This window comes from Festucalex cinctus, chromosome 11 (assembly GCF_051991245.1).
Source record: "Festucalex cinctus isolate MCC-2025b chromosome 11, RoL_Fcin_1.0, whole genome shotgun sequence".
Classification (NCBI taxonomy): domain Eukaryota; kingdom Metazoa; phylum Chordata; class Actinopteri; order Syngnathiformes; family Syngnathidae; genus Festucalex; species Festucalex cinctus.
In genome coordinates this window covers 10,695,370-10,709,441 of record NC_135421.1, presented here as the reverse complement: position 1 = coordinate 10,709,441, position 14,072 = coordinate 10,695,370, and the positions used below count along the sequence as shown (strand labels likewise).

General features: G+C 41.7%; 3 protein-coding genes across 6 annotated transcripts in view; 1 reads left to right on the top strand and 2 right to left on the bottom strand.

The window, feature by feature from the left end:
• The window catches only part of efhc2 (EF-hand domain (C-terminal) containing 2), a 14,581-nt gene extending 10,221 nt beyond the window's left edge, over positions 1-4,360 (bottom strand). The window contains exons 1-7 of the mRNA XM_077537672.1: positions 3,822-4,360; positions 3,435-3,623; positions 3,216-3,357; positions 2,456-2,679; positions 2,085-2,336; positions 836-943; positions 597-735 (exon numbers count right to left, since the gene is read on the bottom strand). Coding sequence (XP_077393798.1) covers positions 597-735; positions 836-943; positions 2,085-2,336; positions 2,456-2,679; positions 3,216-3,357; positions 3,435-3,623; positions 3,822-3,833 — 1,066 coding nt within the window. The 5' untranslated portion in view covers positions 3,834-4,360. The remainder of the gene's footprint in view (positions 1-596; positions 736-835; positions 944-2,084; positions 2,337-2,455; positions 2,680-3,215; positions 3,358-3,434; positions 3,624-3,821) is intronic.
• A 729-nt stretch (positions 4,361-5,089) lies between these two features.
• Positions 5,090-11,080, bottom strand: fundc1 (FUN14 domain containing 1). Of its 3 annotated transcripts, none has more exons than XM_077537675.1 (6): positions 10,911-11,080; positions 9,332-9,393; positions 8,719-8,872; positions 6,581-6,656; positions 6,374-6,502; positions 5,090-5,795 (listed from the first exon to the last, which is right to left on the bottom strand). In XM_077537675.1, the coding sequence occupies exons 2-6, from the start codon at positions 9,348-9,350 to the stop codon at positions 5,718-5,720; spliced, it is 456 nt and encodes a 151-aa protein (XP_077393801.1). In that variant the 5' UTR covers positions 9,351-9,393; positions 10,911-11,080; the 3' UTR covers positions 5,090-5,717. The 3 variants fall into 3 exon arrangements, with proteins under 3 accessions (XP_077393801.1, XP_077393799.1, XP_077393800.1); XM_077537673.1 differs by lacking the exon at positions 10,911-11,080 and adding an exon at positions 10,432-10,592; XM_077537674.1 differs by lacking the exon at positions 10,911-11,080 and adding an exon at positions 9,560-9,978.
• The window catches only part of kdm6a (lysine (K)-specific demethylase 6A), a 48,439-nt gene continuing 44,431 nt past the window's right edge, over positions 10,065-14,072 (top strand). For both annotated transcript variants that reach the window (XM_077537670.1, XM_077537668.1), the window contains exons 1-4: positions 10,065-10,674; positions 10,855-10,918; positions 13,629-13,737; positions 13,841-13,890. In XM_077537670.1, coding sequence (XP_077393796.1) covers positions 10,487-10,674; positions 10,855-10,918; positions 13,629-13,737; positions 13,841-13,890 — 411 coding nt within the window. In that variant the 5' untranslated portion in view covers positions 10,065-10,486. The remainder of the gene's footprint in view (positions 10,675-10,854; positions 10,919-13,628; positions 13,738-13,840; positions 13,891-14,072) is intronic.

The following is a 14,072-nucleotide window of genomic DNA, read 5'->3' as shown; positions in this document are numbered from 1 at the left end:
TCATGTGGAATTCTTATGAAGTAAATTGAGAGATACATTATCAAATTATGACCTCCTGGTTACTGGACAATGCACTTTACCAACTGTGCCACCGAGCAGTATCGGACACCTGGTAATGATGATAAGTTATATGTATGGAAATGGGTGTGGAAAGTGTACTTAGAAAAAGTTCAATGTATTGAAAATGAATGGGGAAGAGTTTATTTTAAACGTTAAATTGTGCAAATACTGTAAGTAATGTGGAATCATATTATATATACCCCCGGAGGCATCAATTTCTGAAGCCAGTTGAAATTTGCACAGTGTAAATTGGAAGTATTATGTGAGAGTTGTTACGCGGCAAAAAAAGTGTGGAGAATAAAAATCACAATAACATCTGCTTCAGCATTCCCACAATAAAAACTAAGGGGAGCCAGATATAACACATTATATACAATAGTTCATTGAGGAAAAGTGTTGATTGGACGAGTGACATGCATGTGTTAATGCTTACTGCCCTCAAGTGGGTACGTGTAGACATTGCAAATAGACGAAGTCAAAGAAGAAAAACAGACAGGTGTAAATGAATGAAAAAGGGTGGTGATACGTTTGGTTACCTATTCCATACTTGGAGCGGTAGTAGTGTTTAGTGAAGTCATCACAGTCAGCGATAATCACTTTCCTGCCCCACACATTCAACTCGCCGCCGACTGTCAAATCACAATCCTTATAAAACTCCTCTTGGATAGCTCCTGTCTGCAAGAGGATGTAAACATCGGATGAGCATATGCTATTGTAATTATGTTAGTCAAGTTGACAATAAGGACAAATAAAGCCAAATGGACTGATGATGTACTTTGAGGCTGTCCAGTATGAAACGGTCTCCTTGTCTGGTGGAGGGCAGTACATTAAGAACAGTGCGGTTGGTCACCTCACCAGGTAGATTTAACTGGTTTGAAGCATGCTGTGGAGACATAACACAATCAAAGCTGCAAGCAGAAAATAATAATCAAACTTTGATGCCATTTTCCAAAGAAAAATCACGAAATGCTCAAGTGCGGTGTGGATTAAGATTCAACGGATGTGTTGCTGCTATGCCTTTTCACTGGCTGGCAGATCCTGTTCAACCTTTGGAGGACTGTTGACATTTAATAACAGACGTCGGTGCAAACAAAGTTAGCGGTGTGAAAGAGAACACATATGACGGAGGCCTGGCTGTCTTTCAAGTTGAATTAGGCATTCGGCTGGTGGAGCCAAAATGCTGGAGGGGAGTGGGGCTGTCAGAGTGAATGAGGTCAAGAATGACAGGAAGAGGTCAGCCAACCAGAAGGAGGAACATTGTGAGAGTTTTTGCCTTGCTGTTATTGCTCTTCTATGAATGTACTTGAGTTTGTTTTGTTACTGTTTGTTTAATTAAAATGATTAAAAGTGTACTGGCAGCTGCATCTCTCCTTGACCACCTGTGGAGAAATTAGCATTTTTTTCTAACTATATTGAATTAGCTATCAATGCTGACTTAACCATAAAGAATTGTGATTGTGACAGATACATCGTGTGTCTTTGTCGTGGCTGCTCAATACAATATAACTACTGTAGTTATGGCTATTGTAATAATAATAATTAAGGAGGAACATAATTTACACTAGGACATTACTCTTCTTAAAAAATGTGCTGATGAACATAGAACTATCTTGCTGAAGTCAAAAGTAACGTAAGCAGACCTTCAGTGTTACCACAGATTAGCATTAGCTAACAGCGTTACCAGCATTAGCTTCTGATAGTATAATAATGCTCAGCGGTGGCACTGGTTGGTAACTTTTGTGTTAGGCGATGTCCAGACCTGGGCACTTCCGTTAGTGGGCAATTCCAGTCGATGACGATGCCCACCTTTCACCGAGTGCTTCTGCATAATCGGCAAAAGGACACAGAATGAGAAGGACCATCTGTACGCATACTGATCGGCGGACTTAAATACGCTTCAGTCAATGCTTAATTTGTATATTTTTTCGAGGCTTTGCGGCACATCATATTGTGCAGTTGTTGAAAGGTGGGTCGTCATCGACATATTTTGTATTTCTCACAAGGCATTGTCTTAAACACCTCACCTTGGGTAATTTGCTGCGACGGAGGAATTTGGATGCTGTGACTCTACCGGAATTTGGCGGGATGACTTCCCTGATCTCGATTGTGTCGTCGGCCAGGAAGTAGTGCAACACGAGCTCTCGGAGATCACCGTACATGGCCTGGGTGTCGTCCCAGAAGCAGAAGAAGCGCAGGACTTTGCAGTCGTGGTCCAAGAACTGTTTTAGAGTGTCTCGCCTCTCGTACGGCCGCAATGGACTCAAGCTTTTCTCCATCTGGGAAAACAGCGTTTCCACTTTTCCTTACAATCTCTATCTGAATTATCCACTATTCAAATCTAATAATATTTATTAAAAATAATAATAATAATAATAATAATGGTAAAGAATGCAACCTTTTCCCGGAGGCTGCGGTAAGGGTCTTCGGGCACAGCAACGGGGTCATTGAGTATCACCCCACATTTACTGAGAAAGTTCCTTGTGAACTGGTCACAGTTGGTCACCGTGAACGTGTGGCCAAACAGCACCATCTGCTGGTTGAGGTTAAAGTGGAACACGTTGTAGAACTGCTCCTGCCTGGGTGGTGGCAATGGGATGCGTTGGCGACGAATCAAAGTACCTGCCAACATGAAAACAATGATGATTCAAATATTATCAGACTTGTACAACTGAATTGATTTTTTCCCGAGAGGGGAAGTAAAACTGAAAAACTGAAATGTGGTTGCAAAAGTGTGCACACCTTGTTCTATTTGGGGATGTGGCTAAATTAACCAATCACATTCAAATGCATCTTAAATGAGAATTAACACACACCTGCCACCATTTAAACCTGAAATTTCAGATGTTCAGGTAGGCTTTTCCTGGCATTTTTCCATTTTCAAGCAGAAGCCTGAAGCTTTTGTGCTAACGCTGCCTGCTATTTTGAACTGTTCATAATTCAATCTCTCTTGTATAAGGCACAAGTTCCAGCTGAAGAAAAACAATCCAAAACGTGAGGCTTCCACCACCATGCGTCGCTGTAGGTAAGTTTTTTTTTGTTTTTTTTTGTTGCAATGAGCAGTGTTTTTTGTCTTTTGGAATTACATCCAAAAGGTTCAACCTCTGTTTAAAATGTTTGCAAAAACACACATTAACATGTGAGCAAAATTGGCTCACCTTGAGGAATTCCACTGTTTTTATACTCTGGCTCAACCACCTGTATGGTATCATCTTCCAGGTAGAAGTAGATTTTACACTTCCGGACTCTGTTGGGAGCATCTGGCACCGTTTCCTGGAAGTACGCCTCAAAACACAGCGCCTGCAGAGTAGAAACGGTTGGAATTTCAGCAATAGGAACCGTGATTTGTATTTGTGATGTAAATGAAGGTGCGATACCTGTTTGTCAAAGGCAACCCATGACGGCAAACCACCGGTTGCTGCTCTGGGATAGACAGAAGATTTTGGTTTGATCCGCTGTCCCAGCAGCAGCTCACCACCGATGCCCGGCTTCTCTATTCCGGCCAGCAGAGGCACTCCGCTCGAGTAGTCGAAATGTTGGGATTTGTGGAATTTTTCCTTCAGCAGCTGGAACACAAAGGACAGGTGAATTACACCATTGAGATCAACAAGCTGATAGGGTTCATGGACACGTTCTTATTCTATTGATGAATACACTTCCAAGGACATCCACGTCTATGCCTAAAATTTTGAGCTATCTCCAGTCTCTCCATTACAGTCTGCTGATGACAATCTGTAAATACTGAAAACTCACGGTCCACTTACCTCTGAGAACATCTGGTTTAATGCCTCGCAAAGGCATGGTAAAGTTGATCAGACGTTTGGAGTCGTCTTGGTTGCATGATGTCAAAATGTGAACAGCATGATGAAGTGAACCGTTTTAAATACAAATGCTAACTGAACCAGTAAATTGCAGGTCGATTTATGTATCAAACACTAGCCGTGAATTCTGATGTTCAGCTCCTTGTTAGAGAACAGCAAGTTTTGCAAAAAGTATAGACATATTAAACAAGTGGACATCTTCATTCCAAAGTCAATCTTCAAAGTATTGAACCCTGTCTTTACAAATACATATACTAGTGACACTGAATTACAGTACTGTACGTTTTTTTTCTTTTTTAGGTCAGTGATGAGTGTGGAACAAGTTCCACTAGTGGTACTGGCTCCCTCTAGTGGTCGATTAAAGAATAACTGAATTAAATGTTAAAACTTTGCATGTTACAAGGACAGTACATTTGTTAAATACGTACAGTACATACATTTGTATTTAATTTTTAAGTACTAAAGAGTTGCAGTTCATCTTTATGAACGATTTTCAAACACCAATTTTGATAGAATTCTCTCAATCTCACTTTTTTTTTTTATACATGTTTTAACTCATTTAAGTTATTGGATCATTATTTACATATACTGTATATATTGGACGCACTCATTCACTGGGATGGGAAACATTGAAACGCTGGTTTTCGGTTGAGACATGCAAACTTCTTTTTTTTTTTTTTGCAGTGAGACGCACTGGAGTGTTGCCGAAGCGAACCAGGATGGATACCCTATCGCCCCCTGCTTTTAAATTACGTAAAATAATTCTTTACTCAACAGTTAAGGATATCAACCCAAATATAAATTTCGACAGTCTGGCGAGCTTAACTCATATAAATTCCAAAGTTACTCAAGTATTTTATCTATACACATAGTCTATGTATATAAATCTACCTACTACATAAACGTCACGTTACTTACGTGTATATTAGAATTTCCGGGTAGAAACGGTAACGCCATGACGGGAATGCGCGACGTATGACAACGTGCTTGCAGGTTGCCCTCTCGTATCATCCAGTGTTGACGGTAACCATGGTTACTGTGTAGATTTCCAATAACAGGCGCCACCAGACAGAAAACAGGACTTACGTTTGTATATCCAGTTTTATCTAAATTACAAAAACCTTAGCATAAAACAAGGAGAATCTGACATGTTTAAATTTACCTAAGTTTGTATCCCTCGAAACAATAAACCACACAGCAGAATTTTAACCTAACGTTCAAATGTACTTTTATTTGTTCATCAAACATACACTATATAATGAGCAGTCTGTGATATATTACGTAGTAACTTATTGCTCATTTAAAAAGCATAAAAAAAATGCAGGGCAAAAATAATTCCAAACCAATCATGAAAATTTACTTCAAATATGGTTCATTGACTTTTGATTGACAGAATGCATTACAACAATGTGAACCTTTCGCTGGTGGTAACAAATAAAATGTTTCAACATTGTAATAGGTCCCCCCCCCCCTTCAATATCTGTTTTACAGGAGTATCCAAAGTGAAGCTCCATAGCTTTTTTTTTTTTTTTAAATAATTAATTTATAATTATTATTATTAAATATTGGCTCAAATTATTATTTTTTGACACACCTGTTGTAATACTAGTGCAATCTTTTGGCCTGGTACAAGAAATGAGTATTCACCCATAACAGTGCTTCTTAAAGTGGCGGTACAGAATTTTTACATTGAGGAAAAGGGGTTCAACTTTTACAGAGAAGACAGCTACAGGATTACTGGAAACATGCCGTCAGCGCATTGATCATCCACCGAGCAACAGCTTATCCCTTTTCCCGATGTGTCAAAACGTTTGGGAGTGTTCAGTCATCCGTCTGCGCTTAGGACGCCAGGCCGAGCAGGAAGCCTCCGACGAAGCCGCTTGTAACCACAATGTTTTTCTTCACAAACTCTGTGGACTTAAGAGTGACAGGTACATGATTTTTGAGAACTATATAGTAATATAATATAATATATACAACTCACCACATTAAGTGAGACTTCATTCAAACCTTACTAGCAGTTTCAAAACTAGAAACTCTCCCTGTTCCTAATGATCCTAACAGTAGCCATGTTTACATGAAATCATGTAATCCGATTAGTATGTATCCCAACGGCCAAACAGAATGAAAATGCTTCATATAAAACAGCTCAATCAGAATGAAGGCTGAATCCGATTTCATTCGGAATTACGGGGTGATATATTCCAGTATTTCCGACCCGCCGCTCTTTCGAGCCAGCAAAAAAAAAAAAAAAAAAAAAAAAAAAGGCTGCATATGATGTACAACTTTGGAGCACGCATGCAGGGAGGAAGAAGGCGGAAGAGAGATATAGCCTGTTGTAACACTGTTATGCAATACAAACTTCAAGCTGAGCATGAAGTGAGTATGATTGGGTGTAAGATTGCTCCATCAGTTAAGCAAGTGGACCGCATTAATGAGTAGGACATGTTATAAAGCTGATGGTTTTTTTTTTTTTTTTTTGAGTGCAAACTCACCCTCTCAACTAACGTGTTCAGCTCTGGACCTGCTTTGTCGGTGTTCTTCTTGATCTGCTTCTTGGCTTTGTTCACATCCTTTTCAACTCTCTTCCAATCCACTTGGATGTAGCCACTATTGTTTGCTATCTAGAGGACAAGCCAGAAAACATGTTCCATATTATTCCCATGAAAGGCACAATTATTGAACAGTAAGCGAATGAATACCTGTAACAAAAGAAGTCCTCCACCCACAGCGGTGGCAGCAACTTTGCCAACTTTCTGGAAGAGGTAGCCTGCACACCTGACGTGAAGCACAGGTATAGCACAGCATAGTTACATTGGCGTATATGCATACTGATGATTGCAGATGATTTGAGCCTGATTATTACTTTCCGATCAAAGTCAACAAAGGCAAGATTATTGGATAATTAAGATTATCCCGAGGAATTAATGACCCTTTGGTGTGGGGGGTAAGTAATTTTGCTTAAGAAATGGACAGTGTGACAATCATAAATGTTAAACTTTGTCAATATTTAAGATTGTAATTGCTCAATATGTGGTCTGACTGAAGTAGCCTGGACAAAAATCGACCTGTTGTGTTAACTTATAAACATCTCCAAAACCATTCACAATAAAAACAACAAGTGTTTGGAAAAATTAGCAAATTTAGTCTAGCTTCTTCTACTGCTACTACAACAGATTAAACTATAGAAATTAAGTTATTCTGTTCAAAAATATCAGTCTAAGTCAGGGATGGGCAATCTCGGTCCTCGAGGGCCGGTGTCCCTGCAGGTTTTTGAGGTTTCCGTTTTCCAACACAAGCTGATTCCAATCAACGAGATCGTTATCCCTCTTATGCAGAGCTTGCTGATGAGCTGATCATATATCAGCTGTGTTGGAAAACGGAAGCCTCAAAAACCTGCAGGGACACCGGCCCTCGAGGACCGAGATTGCCCATCCCTGGTCTAAGTGGACCTCACCAGTTTCCAGTGAGATTTGTGGGAATTTTCCAGTATTTCCACTTTTTTTTTTTAGACACTGCTCTCTATTAGCTGCCATTCTTCTTCTGTGTTGTGTGTATTTATGTAGCTTTGCTTTTTACAAAGAACCAAATGGGTGTGCGCTTTCACACACCAAGTAATCAGATCTTTTGATGTCAAGCGCCAGCAACTGGCATGACGTGTAACAATAACTGTTAGACAGTTAATTTCAACAACAGGGCGGAAGCTGTGACTGTTGCATCACAGCATTTAACCTTTATCGCCACGTGTTTTCATTCCTGTCTCAGTTACAACTCAGATGCTACCTGAGAAAGCGGAATCCAAGTACAACAAATTGATCGCCTCATTCCATATCAATGAGGTAGATATATGGGCGCAACTACTACAGTACGTACTTGATTACCTAGTAATGGAATAAATGTACTAGCAACATATTCAGAAGGTAAAAACAAACAAACAAATTAATGATATTCCATTAAGCAGGGTTCACACACCTGCAGATATTTCTGCACACTAGCACACCTAATTCATATAATCAGCTCATCAGCATGCCCGATAACAATCCTGATCTTTAGTATCAGGTGTGTTGGTAGGCGGAAATATCTCAAACCTGAAGGAGTCCGTACCTCGAGGACTGGAATTGGTGAAGACTGCATTACATCCATCCATTTTCCTGACCGCTTATTCCTCACAAGGGTCATAGGGGGTGCTGGAGCCTATCTCAGCTGGCTTTGGGCAGTAGGCGGTGTACACCCTGAACTGGTTACCAGCCAGTTGCAGGGCACACAGAGATGAACAACCACTCATACTCACACTCACAAGCACACCTAGGGACAATTCAGAGTGCCCAATTAACCTGCCAAGCATGTCTTTGGAATGTCAGAGGAGACCGGAGTACTCGGACAAGACCCACGCGGACACGGGGAGAACATGCAATCTCCACCCAGGAAGGCCGGAGCCTGGACCCGAACCAGAGTCCTCAGAACTGGGAGGCGGACATGCTAACCACTCATTCACCGTGTAGGCCTCCCCTGCATTACAGTTACAGAGAAAAAACAAACAAACAAAAAAACAACAACAAAAAAACAGGTACACTTATTAAAATGGCAATTTGGTCGATAGTCATAATTGTCGTGTGGCTCAATGTGTCACCAACGCAGCCAGTTTAAAAGCATCACTGGTAAAAGAAAGGATTAAGTAGTGACTGCTATTCACTGGTTGGGGCGGAGTCACTGACGGACTAATTTACCGTTTGTGTGTTGGCGGTGTGGAGTAGCTACCGTTGACTTGTCCGTTTGCCCATTTCACGCATTGTAACAATAAACACACACACACACACACACACATAAATGTATTGATTACCATCCGCTGACTCCTCCTATTGCTATCTGTGTGGCCACGGAATATTTCTCTGCCAAGGGGCCGGACGTCTTGCCAAACAGGCGATTCCACCATCGCTGTCGTTTGGCGTACTCGGTCAGATCGACAACCTTGTCGTAGAGCTCCTCTTCTAGATCTACAAATGTGAACATGTACAAAACATGAAACTGCACAGGCTGGATTTCGTGGATGAACCAACCTAAGAGTAAACGCTAAGAAGACACAATTGTCCTAAAGGCTGTTTCTGCTTGAATCTTTGTGGCGTGACTTGACAACACACGGTGACGTTACGACTTGAATGCAAACATCTCCGCAATTCAAAAGAGCCCAGTGTCGTATGTATTTCACGCCATTCTTAACTTAAAATGAAAAATTTGGCGACTAAACGATTTGTTAGCATCCTAAAGAGATACGGCTAAAAAGTTCGCCAACACTGCGTAATCATACTCTAAAGGCAGTGTGTGTTTATCTTCATAGGATGCAAGATGATCAGATGATTAAGCCGATCATACAGTTATAAACGTTTCATTCAAAAGCATTTTTATGTCCATGTGTATGTGCTAAAAAGGGAAAATTAGCTTAACGGCTTGCTTACCCTTGTTGTGCTTCGCCATTTTGGATCCTCAGTTGCCTTCACGTCCGTTGTCAATTGGGCTACTTTTGACATTCAAAAGGAAAAGGGGGGCGGGGGGGGGGGGGGGGGTGCTTACTGCTTATTTCCAAAATACAGTACTTTGAACACAGTATCGTTCAGTTTTCAAGAATATCAATATAACTTAACAGCCAAGCGAACTTGTGATTTTCGTATATAACTATTACTTACAACTGTCATGTCATAAAGAAGAGCCGAAAGTTAAAAAATTAAAAAAAGAAAAAGCCACAAGTCGAAATTTAAAGGAAGCAGTCACATCTGACGTCACATCAAACCCAAGTGAATTGTGGTTAATGTAGGCCTTGTGATTATTTTGTTAGACGTTTGTTTGATTCAATCTACGCGATAACTATTGTAATAGAAATTCAACATTTTATGCGTATAATTTGTAGTATAAAGACAAGTAAACTTTAACACAAAATGCAGACTAGGTTTTTGGACAGTTCGAATAGAGTTAATAATTACGTCACCGTTTTTCTGTCCGCCAATCACAAAAACTACAAAATGGTTGCTACGTCGGGACCAAACTTCCTTTATCGCCCCTTTTTGAATGACAGCTATTCTGTCCAATTATATGCCGGAATATTGGATTACGTAATCACAATACAGAGGGCGGAACCAATCGCGGGAGTTTGGAGGGCCGAGGGCTAGACCTTTTTTCTTACTAACACGCACGCGTTCGTCCGCGTGCTCGCCAAACGTCAAGCGGGGACAGTCACGTGACGGAGCAGGCCCGCAGCTGATTCGACGAGGTGCGCGGAGGGTGTGCCGACAGCGGCGGCGTGCGTTTGCCAGTGTGACACAATTACAACAACTTTGAGCCGATGGTTGGGGAAGTTTACGATATTATCAAATTACACCCAGTCGTAAAAAAAGCCAACGTTATATCCACACCATGCACACATCGACGCCGGGAACCACGCTTTTAAAATGAGGCGGGTGGAAGCTAATTTGAAGGGCTCGTTTCCTTGAGGATTTGGAAAGAAAAATACGCTACGCCCCGCGCGAGTTGCTGCGAACAAGGTGTACAACTCTTCCGTTACTCGTCTCGTGTCATTAGCCGGGCTCGGTCCCCGTTGCTGTTTCAACTTGTCCACCATGAAATCTTGCGGAGTGTCGCTCGTCGCTGTCGCCGCCGCCACCGCCTCCTCTTCGGCTGCTGCGCGGAGTCTGAGCACCGCCGCTAATGACGAGGAGAAAATGGCGTCGGCAAAAGCGAGTGAAACCGAGGAGGACTTTCCGACGCTTACGACGCAAGAGAAAGAGAGCCTGCTCGGAATTGACAGGTTAGAAAAGTGTGGTGTGAACATACTTTTTTTTTTTTTTGGGGGGGGGGGGGGGGGGGGAGGGGGGAAATATCCGCTTCGTTTCTTGAATGTGTGCTTTACGCAGTTTGTAACAACACAACACGAATGCTCCTCTCAAGTAATACGGAACCGCCTGTGTTGTGTGTCCTCTACTTGCAGTTCACTGTTTGGATTTCATAGGCTTCAAGAAGATGGCGCCAGAACGAAGGCCTTACTGTTAAAGGTATGCCACCACAGTGTAACATCACAGTCGCCTCTTTCCATTATTTCCTCTCGTTAGCAGTGCACATCCCCTTCCGAGATAAAGTGGCAGCGACCTCTCAACGCCACTCGTTGCTAATGCGGCTAATGTTGTTAGCAGCGACGTGCAGACGTGAATTTGCCCAACTCTGACTTATTAAATGACCATTTAGATCACACTGCGTCCGTTTTCTTGATTGTATGCTGTCTCACGCAACTCTTAACACAACGCAATTACTATAAAAAGGCCACTTACGTTTGTTGACGCCACATTTAATAGTGTCATAGTCCCAAGCTAGCAAACGAACGCAATTTGAATCTCCACGTTTAAGTTTCATTCTACATGGCATCCAAAGCGATAGTGTTTATTTCGCAAGATGCATTTCAATAAAGACACGAGACAAGTGAAGTCGTGTTGGGAAACGTGAAATCCACAGGAGCATTTCGCTTGTTGTTAGATTAAAAGTCAATCGGCGCTTGCTACAAAGTACGGATATAGTGTAATTGTAAGCCTTTAATTGTTTACATTGCGTGGTAATCGTAAAATAAAATAAAATCTACGCGGCCAGTTGACAGTTCTCAGCTCATATAATAACGCTCGTTTAGGTTCGTGCGTCAGCTCACTAATGCTAGCATGTAGCTGTAGCCGCTACCGTTGTGTAGCGTGTATTTGCTTGCCTATCAAACACGATCGGCTGACATTAATAGGAACATATTGCCAATTCAAATTTCAACGTATTACCAAAAATAACGGTCGTATGATTGGAAGCAAGATGGCGGGTATGGGATGAACACAGTTGGTTTACGTTCAGGCTAACTTAGCCGTGCTAGATGGGGTAATCACGTTCGCTAAAACAAACAAACAAAAAACAATGTTTGTTAAGTTTATAACCAACATTATTGGTGGACGAATGATACAGCTATGTGCAATTTAAACTGCTGGGGGCAGTTTTGTGTACCCTAAACCAGTGTGCATGTAGGCAGGGCTACCTTTGCTCAGTGTTTGTTTTCAACATGTGGTTTGTGGGCTTCTCGTTGGTAGAGTTTTTGAGGGTATATTCAATATAAGGAACACATTTGCCCGAAGGTGGATTTATGGACCTGACTGAGCTCATTGGGTTGATTATGTCTTCGTGCACACTATGAGGAGAAATGTCCAACTTTTACACCCGCATCACCTTGATTTTACGAGCTGCGGTTGGGTAGCAATGTGGCCAAGTGATGCAAGGCAGAAGTTTACTTTTCATCTGATGGCTACATACTGTAATGCTGAGTTCACACCAAAACCGAAAAGGCGACCTGAAACGCTTCCTTTGTGAGCGTTTCACCGCATAGTTTTTTTTTTTTTTTTTTTTTTAGTGATTGCTGCTCATTCGTGCTTTCGTACGCACCAGAGCAGAGGAGGCGTGTCCCTTGGTGAACAACGACCGTAACGCACTTTAGCCAGTCAACAACAAGTGAACACAGCCGACTACTTCCACTTATTTCCTGGGACTATACAGCCGTGGCACTATTTTCTCATTTTTTGAGGTACGTGATAGCACTTTCGTTTTTTTAGTGGCAATCTGGCGCCCGGCAGTTGTGCTAAAAATAGCTTTGGTATGGATAATAAACACCGCTGCTATCTCGGTACAGTTCAACAGCAAGTAAATAGACTTACCAGCACTTGTATGCTACTTTCTTGCTCACCATTCTGTCCCAGCTGGCCGTGTTTTTGCGCTCGGGGTGAAAATAGAGAGGACGTTGTGTGTGACGTAGCCCGTGCTCGAAGCCGATTGGCTACCGCGAGGCGAAATGAGAAAAAAAGTTTAATTTTTTTAAACTTTGGCAAATATGCGTGTGCGGATTTTCGTCACAAATGTACGGATTTTCGCTGCTACGCACCGCCAGTGCGCCGAATGCGTCTTCCGCGCCGCGCCGCCCCACGCACCTTCGTTCTTTTGTGCGCAAAGTCCATTGACTACAACGCAAACGCGCCACCCAAACGCCTTCCCCCACTTTTGATGTAAGTGCAACATTAGTGATTCAAGTTGCTCAATGCAGGAAATTGAATTTTGGATCGCCACTGCCATGCGTGGTGGAAAAATGAAACTGCACACTCTTTCTTCACCTTCACGTCACATCTGCAGACAGGGTGGGAAATTCAAACCTGAATCCAATCTTAAAACAATTGGCCAGAGGCTTGCAGGAGTGCCTATTGTGAACAGCCAAGGTGTTTGTCGGCTAATTAGGAGATGATTGCATCATAAATGGTCAAATAATAAGGCTGTTGATATTTTATAAAGATATTTTTGGGCAAATTGCTACAAAGAGCAGCTTTAATCATCGCCTCCATGGCTGTGAACAAGCTGCCTTTACTATTACTGCATACTATAATTGTGTGGACAAGTGGTGAAACGTTTGTAACTCAAATTGTGCTCATATCTCAAGAAAAAAAAAGTCAAAGTTTCTGCCTTTATCTTGAAAAATGTAAAGTAAAATGTTAGCCAAGGCACTCTTATCTCGAACCACTCCTGTATTATGGTAAAATAGTGGCGAGATGTTGCACAGTTTTTGTACAGTTCTCAGACATACGTAGTCAAAATTTGCATTGAGTCCTGGGTATAACTGCTACCAGTAATCTCCTTTTTGTCACACCTTGTATATTGTTCATAATTGGGTCCACTAACATTGTTGCTTTTTCTCCTATCCAGGCTGTTAGCTGCTATAACGCCATCATCCTGAAAGCAGAAGGGAAAGTAGATCCTGACATTTTCTGTCAACTTGGCCATTTCCACCTCCTGTTGGAGGACTATCCAAAAGGTTTGTTGTTTGTGTAATGCTTTCAAATAGTCATCTTATTTCGGTCAGCCTGCTTTTATGTCCATTTACCATTCTGAATTTGTCTCCATATCCCTATTCTCAGCATTATCTGCATACCAGCGGTACTTCAGTTTACAGCCGGACTACTGGAAGGTGAGTTTAGAGTTCAATTGAAATAGTTCAAGTCAATGTGTGTTTTTTACTGAAGGCCATTTTAAGTCAACTACAGAGCTGTGTCTAAATACTGTTATTAAGATTCTACCAAGGTGAGAGGTTTCTTTTGTGGCTAATTTGGTATCACCGGCTTCCAGAGTGTGACCAATTTGGTCGCACAA